The sequence below is a fragment of the Schistocerca americana genome, chromosome 6 (genome assembly GCF_021461395.2).
Source record: "Schistocerca americana isolate TAMUIC-IGC-003095 chromosome 6, iqSchAmer2.1, whole genome shotgun sequence".
Classification (NCBI taxonomy): Eukaryota; Metazoa; Arthropoda; class Insecta; order Orthoptera; family Acrididae; genus Schistocerca; species Schistocerca americana.
The window spans coordinates 399,954,208-399,967,442 of record NC_060124.1 but is presented as its reverse complement, the minus strand read 5'-3'; the positions used below and the strand labels follow the sequence as shown (position 1 = coordinate 399,967,442).

General features: G+C 37.3%; 1 protein-coding gene across 5 annotated transcripts in view; it reads right to left on the bottom strand.

Annotated features, from left to right (window-relative positions):
• Positions 1-1,167: 1,167 nt before the first annotated feature.
• Positions 1,168-13,235, bottom strand: part of LOC124619393 — a 224,121-nt gene continuing 212,053 nt past the window's right edge. For all 5 annotated transcript variants that reach the window (XM_047145744.1, XM_047145741.1, XM_047145743.1 and 2 more), the window contains one exon: positions 1,168-1,333. Coding sequence is in view for 1 of the 5 variants with exons in the window: in XM_047145745.1 (XP_047001701.1) it covers positions 1,327-1,333 (7 nt within the window). In the remaining 4 variants the exon portion in view is untranslated. The remainder of the gene's footprint in view (positions 1,334-13,235) is intronic.

The following is a 13,235-nucleotide window of genomic DNA, read 5'->3' as shown; positions in this document are numbered from 1 at the left end:
CTCCTTAACATTCTAAAGGTGGTAGGGGTAAAATACAGGGAGCGAAAGGCTATTTACAATATGTACAGAAACCAGATGGCAGTTATAAGAGTCGAGGGGCATGAAAGGGAAGCAGTGGTTGGGAAAGGAGTGAGACAGGGTTGTAGCCTCTCCCCGATGTTATTCAATCTGTATATTGAGCAAGCAGTAAAGGAAACAAAAGAAAAATTCAGAGTAGGTATTAAAATTCATGGAGAAGAAGTAAAAACTTTGAGGTTCGCCGATGACATTGTAATTCTGTCAGAGACAGCAAAGGACTTGGAAGAGCAATTGAACGGAATGGATAGTGTCTTGAAAGGAGGATATAAGATGAGCATCAACAAAAGCAAAACAAGGATCATGGAATGTAGTCAAATTAAATCGGGTGATGCTGAGTGAATTAGATTAGGAAATGAGACACTTAAAGTAGTAAAGGAGTTTTGCTATTTAGGGAGTAAAATAACTGATGATGGTCGAAGTAGAGAGGATATAAAATGTAGACTGGCAATGGCAAGGAAAGCGTTTCTGAAGAAGAGAAATTTGTTAACATCGAGTATAGATTTAAGTGTCAGGAAGTCATTTCTGAAAGTATTTGTATGGAGTGTAGCCATTTATGGAAGTGAAACATGGACGATAACTAGTATGGACAAGAAGAGAATAGAAACTTTTGAAATGTGGTGCTACAGAAGAATGCTGAAGATAAGGTGGGTAGATCACGTAACTAATGAGGAGGTATTGAATAGGATTGGGGAGAAGAGAAGTTTGTGGCACAACTTGACTAGAAGAAGGGATCGGTTGGTAGGACATGTTTTGAGGCATCAAGGGATCACAAATTTAGCATTGGAGGGCAGCGTGGAGGGTAAAAATCGTAGAGGGAGACCAAGAGATGAATACACTAAGCAGATTCAGAAGGATGTAGGTTGCAGTAGGTACTGGGAGATGAAGAAGCTTGCACAGGATAGAGTAGCATGGAGAGCTGCATCAAACCAGTCTCAGGACTGAAGACCACAACAACAACAACAATTTTAGCAGATACTTTCTTAAATACTTTTGTTCTTTTATTGATAGATATGAAGAACAGCATTTTACATTGAGCATTTTGAAATAAAACTATGGAGGCATAATATATTTGGCAGATCATTGCATAACTGTAGTATTTCATTACTTATTTTATTAAAGAAAAAATAAGATACAAAGCTATTTCGATATTTATTTTAGGTTGACAATACATAGTATGAAACTGAATACAATCCATAATTCAAGCTTCTTGCTTCCACAAATGCGCATGTATTGCTGAAGTCTGGTGTATCAGTTCCTATAAAAGAGAAAAAGAAGATGATACAAAAATTTTGATTCCAAAAATAAGGACAAATTAGTACTTAATGAATAATCACAGGTACATTTTGTTTTACTTTTCATCCAATTTTGTGGATTATTTTCATGATTATAATACATGTGTTCTGTATAATGGATAAGTATTTCCCAACAGTAACTTTTACCTTCCTTTATCTCACCATCAGAGCAAAAACTTTTAACTTCCTTGACAGTTACCACTACAGATAACACTAAATACAAATACTACAATCAATCTCAGTGGCAACAGTCAGTTGCAGCTTATGAGATTTTAATTCTCCTCTCACATGGAATCATAGTTCATAGACTCATCTCACATTTATCCAATTATTACACCATTCAGAGGATGAATCAACTTCCATTATCACCAGTAACATTAGTAAGTAAACACGACTACGGAATACTCACTGGCATCAATATAATTCTACCAGTTTATGTATTAATTCTTTGTTTGGTGGTGAGACTATCGACTCTGACAGCAACACAAATAATTGCTCAATTTTTAATATTTGAAGACCAACAACAAATATGCTCTGCCTGGATAGAAGTGTTTACTTTTAGTTAAATCCACTGTAATCCAAAATTAAAGCAGCAATCAGCTATTTCCCCATCCTGTGTCTAATTCATGATATAATCATACGAACTTTCAACAGATGTCCCTACAATCATGTTCTGCATGGAAGGTGACCTTCCAGTCAATGTACAACCACACCAGCACAGACCTCAGGGCACCTATCAAATGGGGTAGTGTTTTCCAGGTAGTTCCACAGCCATTATCACTGTGTACATAGCCACAGATGGTGCAGAATGGCACAGAGAATACACCTACCAGACTGTCTGCAGTGTAGGGCCATAGGAAGAATGGAAGCAGGATAGTCACAAACTGGTGTGGCCCTACGGCTTAAAGTTAACAGTTCTGTTGTTTCTTGGATGTGGCGACAGTTAATAAAGACTGAAACCGTATCCTGAAGACCTGGGCAGGGCTGACCACATATGACATCAGAAAGAGATGAGTGTTTTTTGGCTGTAAGGGCATAATGAGACTGCCTTAGTACTGCATGGCTATTGGTATTGACATTGCAGCATCCACTGGATGCCCATATCAAGGCAAACGGAGTATAGAAGGATTTGGTGGAGTAGCCTTTATTGTTGGAGACCTGCTGTATGTCTATCTCTGTTGCATCTTCACAGAAGGGACCATCTAGAGAGGAACTGTCAACATGCCACATGCCAGTGGCCCAATGTTCTTTTCACAGATGAGTCCCAATTTGGTCTGGAGAGTATTTTTGATGGATTCGGAACTGGAGGGAATGTGGAATATGATTTTGGGACCCAAACATTGTAGAAAGAGACAAATATTGAGGAGGATCCATAATGGTGGGGACAGGGATTATGTTGACCACTTGAACTCCTCTTCATCAAATTGCATGGGTGAATTGGAACAATTAAACTGCTGTCAGTAATTTTCATGACATCTTGGAACCTCATGTGCAGTTCTTGCAAGGTGCTGTGGGCCAGACTTCGTATTGATGGACATTGTTGCAGGCTGACATTGTTAGTTTCATTTTCTGTCTTTTGGACAGTTTTTTCTGTGTGAATGTTTCTTACAAACACTACAGTGTTTACCAGTTTACATTTATGCTTTTGGTTAATAATGTTGTAGCATATATTCAAACATTCATGTGTGATACAATTTGTATTATTAATCAACACATTCCAAAACAGTTGTAGATAGCCAGTTGGCTGAAGTTATATAAGAAACATCATCCTTTCATATACATTCCTTTTTCTATTTTTTGCGGTTTGCATGTGATGAGACCATCATACTTCCAAACTTGTCATCTTGACTTTTTGAGTACATGTTAACAACAAACCATCAGGATTATTCCGCAGTAATTTAATTACCATCACTGCACATTGGTCTTCCACTGTTGTCTAATAAGTTTAGAAAATAAATACAACTGCTTCTAAGTAAAAATATTGAAACATTTATTTAAGAATTATAGAGATTGATTTATCTAAGGATATTACAGAAGTGGATATTAACAGCAATTACCATGCCATATTCTCAGAATTCTGATAAATTATCAGTAGTAACCGACCAAGACAGATGCAGCAACAGGGAAGTAACTGCTTTTGTGGCATTTATGAGTTCCTAACCAGGAGCAAATTTTATTATAACATCTGTGTGCTTTGATAGTTTAGTTTCTTGAGATTCTGTGTTTGAATTTAATATCTAATAGCCACTGTTATCGCATTTTCATTTGTGTCAGAAAGTAAACTATTTTGTGATATATTACAAGTTCCTAATCAGGGGCGAGTTATTTAGTTTCATCTGAGTGCTTGGGTAGTTAGGTTTTTTATCTGTGTATTATTAGACACATTTCCTGCATTTTTGTCAGTGTCTGCAGTAGAGTTGTGCAGCACGTGCCAATAGTCCGTTTATCTGCGTAGTGTAGTTTTCCACAGTCTTTAATATGGACAGGGACTGCGATTGTTGTGTGCAGATGCGATCCGAGTTGGCGACACTTCGCTCTCAGCTTCAGGTTATGATGGGTCCGGTTACACAGCTTGAGGCTGCAGTGGATGGGCGCTACTGTTGTGGACCGGCCATGGGGATCCAGTGGACGTCCAGCATCGGTCCTCACTGGTGGCCGACCCAGTTACTGCTTGCACTGAAGCTCACCCCTCACCTGTGGTCGAGTGGGAAGTCATGCTGGGGCAAAAAAGGCAATGAAAGATTTCCCAGGTGGTCACACATAAGGACTCCCTGGTTTTTCTGACAAACAGGTTGCAGGTGCTGTCTGTGGTTGACACTGTTGCTGAGCCAGATGCTGCCGCGTGTCCTGTTTCAGAGGAAACCATTCACCCACCAAGATCTGGGCAATCACAGAGGGTGCAATTAATGGTAGTTGGAAGCTCCAATGTTAGGCACATTATGGGGCTTCTTAGGGACTTGGTTGACAAGAAGGGTAAGAAGACCAATATGCACTCCGTGTGCATACTGGGCAGAGTCATTTCAGATGTGGAAAGGGTCCTCCCAGATGCCATGAAGAGCACAGGGTGCAGCCAACTGCAGGTTGTTGCTTACGTTGGTACCAATGATGTGTGTCACTTTGGATCAGAAGAGATTCTCTCTGGTTTCGAGTGGATAACAAAAGTGGTAAAGGCTGCCAGTCTTGCTCGCAAGATGAAAGCAGAGCTGACCATTTGCAGCATAGTCAACAGGACCAATTGTGGACCTCTGGTACAGAGCCACATGGAGGGTCTGAATCAGAGGCTCAGGTGGTTCTGCGACCGTGTAGGCTGCAGATTCCTCGACTTGTGACAAACGGTGGTTGGGTTTCGGGTTCCACTGAATAGGTCAGGTGTCCACTATATGCAGGAGGTGGCTACATGGGTAGTAGGGACAGTGTGGCGCGGACTGGGCGGTTTTTTAGGTTAGAGGGTCTTGGGAAAACACAAGAAGGGCTTCAGTCACAAAGGGTGCAGGCTGAAAACTGGAAGAATGTAGATACAGGAACCATTGGTATAACAGTTGTAAATTGTCGTAGCTGAGTTGGGAAAGTACCTGAGCTCCAAGTGCTAATAGAAAGCAATGATGCTCAAATCATTATAGGCACTGAAAGCTGGCTAAAGCCAGATATAAGCTCAGCTGAAATTTTTGTGAAGAACCTAACAGTGATCAGAAAGGATAGGCTAAACACGGTTGGCGGTGACGTGTTTGTTGCTGTTAGAAGTACTTTAACTTGTCGCAAAATTGAAGTAGATACTTCCTGTGATTTAGTATGGGCAGAGGTCATTGTTGGCAACCAGAATAAAATAATAATTGGATCCATTTACCAACCTCCTAATTCAGATGATACAATTGGTGAAAGGTTCAAAGAAAACTTGAATTTGATTTCAAACACGTATCCGCCTCATACGATAATATTTGGTGGTGACTTTAATTTACCTTCGATATGTTGGCGAAAATACATGTTTCATTCCATAGGTACACATAAAATATCATCCGAAATTGTGCTAAATGCATTCTCTGAAAACTATTTCGAGCAGTTAGTTCATGAGCCCACACGAATAGTAAACAGTTGTGAAAACACACTTGACCTCTTAGCAACAAATAATCCTGACTTAATAAGGAGCATCAAAACTGATTCAGGGATTAGTGAACACAGGGTTGTCATAATGAGACTGAATATTGTAATCACCAAATCCTCAAAAAATAAGGGAAAAATATACCTATTCAAAAAAGGAGATAAAAATTCACTTTATGACTTCCTGAGAGACAATCTCCACTCATTCCAAATTAATAATATAAGTGTAGACCAGATATGGCTTCAATTCAAAGAAATAGTATCAGCAGCATTTGAGAGATTTATACCAAATAAATTAACAAACAATGGAGCTGGTCCTCCTTGGTACACAAAACAGGTTAGAACACATTTACAGATACAACGAAACAAACATGCCAAATATAAACAGATCTAAAATCCCCGAGATTGGCAATCTTTTTCAGAAGCTCAAAATTTAGCATGGACTTCAATGCAAGATGCTTATAACAGTTTCCACAACTAAAATTTGTCTCAAAACCTGGCAGAAAATCCAAAGAGATTCTGGTCGTATGCGAAGTATGCTAGCAGCAAGAAAGAATCAATGCCTTCTCTGCGCGATAGCAATGGAGATACTGTTGAAGACATCAAAGCAGAGTTACTAAACAAGCCTTTCAAATGCCTTCACAAATGAAGAGGAAGTAAATATTCCAGAATTCAAATCGAGAACAGCTACCAACATGAGTAATGTAGAAGTAAATATCCTCAGAGTAGTGAAGCAACTTAAATCACTTAATAAAAGGAAGTCTTCTGGTCCAGACTGTATACCAATTAGGTTCCTTTCAGAGTATGCTGATGAATTAGCTCCATACTTAACAATCCTATATAGCCATTCACTCGATGAAAGATCTGTACCCAAAGACTGGAATGTTGTACAAGTCACACCAGTATTAAAGAAAGGTAGTAGGAGTAATCCACTAAATTACAGGCCCTTATCATTAACGTTGATATGCAGCAGGATTTTGGAACATGTATTGTGTTTGAACATTATGAATTACCTCAAAGAAAATGGTCTACTGACACCTAGTCAACATGGGTTTAGAAAACATCGTTCCTGTGGAACACAACTAGCTCTTCATTCACATGAAGTGTTGAGTGCTATTGACAAGGGATTTCAGATCGATTCTGTATTTCTGTATTTCTGGAAGGCTTTCGACACTGTGCCAAACAAGCGGCTCTTAGTGAAATATTATCTCAGTTATGTGGATGTCGATTTGTGATTTCCTCTCAGAGAGGTCACAGTTCATAGTAATTGACAGAAACTCATTGAGTAAAACAGAAGTGATTTCTGGCATTCCCCAAGGCAGTGTTATAAGCCCTTTGCTGCTTCTTATCTATATAAATGATTTGGGAGACAATCTGAGCTGCTGTCTTTGGTTGTTTGCAGATGCCACCATCATTTATCGACTAATAAAGTCATTAGAAGATCAAAACAAACTGCAAAATGATTTAGAAAAGATACTTGAATGGTGCGAGAAGTGGCAGTTGACCTTAAATAACGAAAAGTGTGAGGTCATCCACATGAGTGCTAAAAGGAACTCATTAAATTTCAGTTACACTGTAAGTCAGTCTAATCTAAAAGCCATAAAGTCAACTAAATAGCTAGGTATTACAATCACAAACAACTTAAATTGGAAGGAACACATAGAAAATGTTATGGGGAAGGCTAACCAAAGACTGCGTTTTATTGGCAGGACACTTAGGAAATGTAACAGACCACTAAGGAGACTGCTTACACTACACTTGTCCATCCTCTTTTAGAGTGCTGCTGCGCAGTGTGAGATCCTTACCAAATAGGACTGATGGAGTACATCAAAAAAGTTCAAAGAAAGGCAGCACGTTTTGTATTATCATGAAACATGGGAGAGAGTGTCACAGAAATGATACAGGATTTGGGCTGGACATAATTAAAAGAAATGCATCTTTTGTTGTGATGGAATCTTCTCACAAAATTCCAGTTTCCTACTTTCTCTTCCAAATGCGAAAATATTTTGTTGACACAGACCTAAATAGGGAGGAATGATCACCATGATAAAATAAGGAAATCAGAGCTCGTATGGAAAGATATAGGTGTTCATTCTTTCCACAAGCTATATGAGATTGGAATAATAGAGAATTGTGAAGGTGGTTCAATGAATCCTCTGCTAGGCACTTAAATGTGATTTGCAGTGTATTCATGAAGATGTAGATGTAGATCATGTATAAGGTTTTAGCATCACAGAATATGGTCTACAGAAACAGAAGGTAATGAGAGCTATAATATGTATTCTATACATTTATTAATCATTGTTAATTACAAAAACTGATTTTCTAATTTGAGTTTTTTATGATTTATGCCCAGTTAATGAGACGTCAGCTGGGTGAAGTGCAACTGTGTAAATTACAGACATTCTTTGGAGCTGGCCTTTATATGAATGCACAGTGTGAATCTTTAATTGCATGAAGACCAACTTATTTGGCTCACAGTGTTGCCTGTCAGTTGACATAATTATGTCATTAACAGAAAAAGAAATATTGCTTTTGATTTGCGTTGATGATCAGTTGCTGTTTAGTTCAACTGGTGAAAGGCTATTGTATTGAGCTCTTTTACATTTGTAATTTCAACTGTAATGGCTATTGCAACAACAGTTAGAAAGCAATTGGGGTGAGGGGGACAGGGGGGAGGGGGGTGAAGCAAGATTCACACTCAACGAACGGTGTACATGTTACACATCAAGAGTTATGGTGATATTTAGTGAAGTTATATATTTTAGTTATTGGACAGAAACACATCAACTGGGATAGTACAAAAAGTTTACCAGCATTTAACAAGCAATAAGTTCGAAAACTGAAACTTTGTGGCAGATTGACTCTGCTGCAGAGTGGAAATTCATTCTGGTAACAATCCTCCAGGCTGTGCCTAAGCCATGTTTACACAATATCCTTTCTTCCAGGAGTGCTGGTCCCACAAGATATGCAGGAGAACTTCCATGATGTTTTACAGTAGGAGATGAGGCAATGGCAGAAGTATAGCTGTGAGGGTATGTGACAATTCATGGTTGGATAGCTCAGCTGGAAGCAGAAAGTTTTGAGTCCCGGTCTGGCATGCAGTTTTTATCTACCTGGAAGTTTCAAATCAGCATAACCTCTGCCCCATGGCAAAAATTCATTCTGGAATTCAAAAACTGGTTTAAGTAAAATATTTATCAATTGTTCTTTGTACCAATGATCTAATTCAAATAGGGGCAGTTCATTATATAATACTGCAACCATCAATGTATTAAGGTAAATCAGCTATTAAAAAGCAGTTGATGGGTTTTGAATTTTGAGAATCAATATCTTTTCTTTGGTTTATAGACAGTTTTTGTCAGTGAAAAAATAAAAAAAAAAAAAATAAGAAAGGCGCAGTAGAACTTTTGTAGAAAAACCCACACTATAATTTTAATACACTCTTTCCCATTCCATTGAGACCAGAACAATCTGAATAGTAAACTGTTCTTAATTAAATCAGTGAGAATAAGTGGTGCCTTATCAGCATAAAACACCTCCACTCAGGAAAGATCAAACGACAACATTATATGTCAGTTGCCCTGCAACTCCGTATGTTATGAGGTTGAGTTAGGGCCAGTGCTTTGACATATTGCTGAAAATAATACACCATTCAAAGACAGAATCCTAAGAAGGAATGAATAACACCACAGGGTGTGCTTCAGTCACTTTGAAACATATATATCTATATTCACTCACACAAGTATATTGTGGAATATTATTATAAAGAAAATAGAATGGAGAACAGAGAATACAAGAACATCTGCCACTACACTCTTCGTTCACTGATTCACACATAGAGTTTTGTATTAATAATCATCCACTCACTCACAGCTACAAAAATATAGTGATGAAATTGGTCCAGAGACCATAGATCCCAGCTTGAGGGCATCTCTAAAATTAAATTATACATGGGTTTAAGGTGGGATTATATGTATTGAAAGATAATGCATAGATCAATGTACTTAATAACTATGACAAGCACTTATTGTTATTCTTAATGTAATTATTTGGTTATGATCTCCAACATTGCTTCACAATGTTTCTCTAATATTAAATTGGAAAGAATAAAATTCACAATAATGTAGTGAATCATAGAACACAATAGCAGAATGAAACACCTATTACACATTGTAGGACAAAAGTGATGGGGAAAGAAATCAACCATGACCTTATCCAGGATTACTAATTAAACTCACGAGTGTGAGAAAAAAAATACAAAATTAAAATGGCCAAACTGGAATTTAAATACTGTTGCTTTAAAATGCAAGAAATCACTGCCTTAACATTGCTCACTTCCCTTCTTGCCCTCCCCCCCACCCCAATTGAAACACATACTTGATCAAAGACACTTGATTTTGGCCAGAATTACTAGAAGGAAATGCTGAATTTCCTTGCAGTTTTTACCAAACATGTGTTTAAATTTCCCAAGCACATGTAGGAACAAACAAAATTACTGAACATTAAAATAAAGATAAGCAGATCTTATATCATTTATGATTTTATACAGATTAAGATCATTTGCATATTGTTCTTCGCACAAAGTGTTTGACAGAGTGTAATAAGTATTATTTGCCCCTGAATTTGTTAATACTTCAAAGCAACAGACTACTACTTGTACAGATTAAATTTCCTTTCCTTTATGTCTATGCTCACAAACTTTTTGTCAACAGATTACTGGTTTTAGCCTATAATGACCATCTTCAGATCTGCTCTAAAAGACAACGTCCTAATATACTGCAGCCATAATGGCATTGTCAAATGATAAATGAAAAATCAGCACCAGCATTGTCAAATATATATAAATAATAACAAGTGCCACCTTTTCAGCAGCATTACTGTTCAAAACAAACTGCCATACAGTAGCCACAAGAAATTTGTGTCGTAAGTTCACCATATGCCTCTACTGTAGGCATACACAAGTCTTCAATGATTAATAGAACAACATAAAATAAAGGGGGGATACAATCAGTAAAGTCTGTAATTGACTTATAAGGTATAAGAGGCATTACATTAACAAAAAACAAAGAAATTAAAGAATGACAAAAGTTAGATTGTTAAAAAGAGGAAGAGTTAAGAGACAATAATTGACATATGCTCAAGTGTCAATATTATAAATAATGAAATAAATAATAAACAGTTTTCATAGTGCACCAAATAATATAAAAACTATAAAACAAATAGCTAAAGAACCCACAATGAAAGAAAACATACTGCCGCACATAATCAGTGACCTCTGTTAGCGGTAATGCCAGAATTACGCATTAGTGAGAAGTGGTTAGAGGAACATGACCACCAGAGGGCCCCTCATACCCTGCAGCATGCCTTTGCAAGGAAAGAATGATAAAACTCCATACCAGTGCATGAACAAGATTATCTAGTTAATGCATTATATTATATAAACAGAAAAGGAACAAGAAAATATTAGAGTTATGCGAACAAGATATGAAAATGGAGTAAATGTGTAAGGCACTGTATACTAGGTGAAACTATATATAACAGAGGCATTCAGTGATTAAAATAAAATGTCAAACAAAGAAAAAGTAGGCAATGGGCATGAAATTGCTCAGCCAGTTAAGCAGTTTTGTTCGTTCTTCCTTTTTTGCTTTATAAATTTCAAGCTCCTTTAACAAATTAAGAGCACGGCCTTTTTCCACTCTGTGGAGAATACACATTCAGTTCTCAATGCTCCCTATAGAATGACCAGTTTCAGATAAATGCTGTCCTAAAGTAAAGTAAAAGAAATTTATTCTATATTTAGGTCACTGTTTTGTTTGCACAATGTCACAGCTTGTGAAACTTGTACAGATGTTGCGTACTCTACCAGGTAAGATCAGTTTTGCCAAATCAGCTGTAAACAAGACCACAAAAATCTCCAGGCCACTGAAATTTGTGAATCTTCTTGCTGTTGATAGTATTTCAAACAAACTTCTAAAATCTTGTGCCGATGTGATAATGGCCCCCTTGAGTTGTCTTTGTATCTAACTGACAAGAACAGGGGTATTTTCTGAAAGACTGAAGTAGATGTTAGAAGCACATGATAATAAAAATTGAGATGACCAGATGGCCTCAAATTCTGTGTCTAAGATGTGAAGGGCACATGTCCAGTCTCTCCAGTTCCAATGTAAGACTGATTTTGTAATATCCATACAGTACTTCATTTGTCTGTATAGAGCACCAGTCATATTCCAGCCAGCAGCTCATTTTGACAGTCTTACATGGGCATGCACCTTTGTAACACTACTGAAACTGACCATGGACCGAAGCACTATTAGCATCCCACATCAATAAATGAAATGTGTGGGTATTACAGATATTAAGTTCAGCAAAAATGTCATAAATTGCACTTTATCTCTTTAGTTCTCAGGTAGAGTGTTACAATCTAATGTCCCTTCCTTCTCATTTTCCCAAAATGTTCTAAGGATATAGTTTACCACAGAATACTGAAGCAGCTTTGTAAGAATAACCTTTTAACAATGGCTGTTTTAGACTGCTGTGAAATCTTCTCTGTTGGGAAAGTAATAAATGAGTTCACATATTCGGTTCTGCATGAACTAACAAGAAAAATATCTTGTTTACATTTTCTGTGATCTTATCAAGGCCCTTTTTTAGGGCTTACAATTCCACTATAGAAACTAAAGACATTCCCCAAGCATCTTAACAATATAAAGCAGAGGGCCGCAGTAACAAATGTTAGCACAGGAATAAGTCAAAATTCAGAGTGGGGAAATGTTAAATGTAGTATCCCACAAGTTTGGTGCTCAGCTCACTATTGTTATGGATTAATATAAATGACTAGCCAAGATGTTGGAGGATTCTTCAGAAATGGCGATGTCTGCTGATGAGACAAGTATACTGATAAATAGGCATAAGAAATTCAGACCAGACACCACCTGGAAAATAATGAACAGGTATACAAGTTCTTCACAGCAAACACTTTAACTCTTTATCAAACAAAGACTTACATAACGCAGCTCCAAAGAAGTAAAAATCCCATATAGATCCCAGAAATAGAGATCAGTGGGCACACATTTGATGAGGCTCCATGTATGAAATACCTTCGCATCCAAATTATTAATCCAATAAATAACCACCAGTATGTAGTTTAGTTAATCAAAGAAAAATAAACTCTGTTCTGACTGCTTTGCACTCAGAAATATCTCTCACTGTCTCAACTTGCAAACAGGACTGCTAGCATAATTTGTATACTTTCACTGACTTCTGTCCCATGACACAATCTTAAGGCAGCTGCAGCTAAGGCAAGAAAAATATTTATTCTACAAAAGTGTGCAACAAGAATATTGTGAAAAGTTGATAAATGAACATTTTGCGGAAGTGCCTTCACACCTAGGGATTCTTAGAGTTATATGCCAATGCACATAAACCTACTCCCTTACAGTATCTGTGGTTAACAATTAGGATGAGTTTTGGATGAATTCAGCAAGTAACAACCACAATATGAGAAGCAAAAATAATTTCCACATAGCCTAAGCAACTTCCTCTAGATTTTGAAATGGAGTTTTATAGTTCCATGCCAGTGAACTTCAGGCAGAAAACTGAAAATCCCCAAATACGCAAAAAGAAAGTAAAAGTGTACCCCATTAGCCACTCAGGAATATATATTCCACATTACTTAAATGTTTGTATTACAAAGATCTTAACTTTTCCAGTATATAGAGAGCTGATAGTGGTATATATAATGTTACATAAATGCTTTGCCAAAAGTCT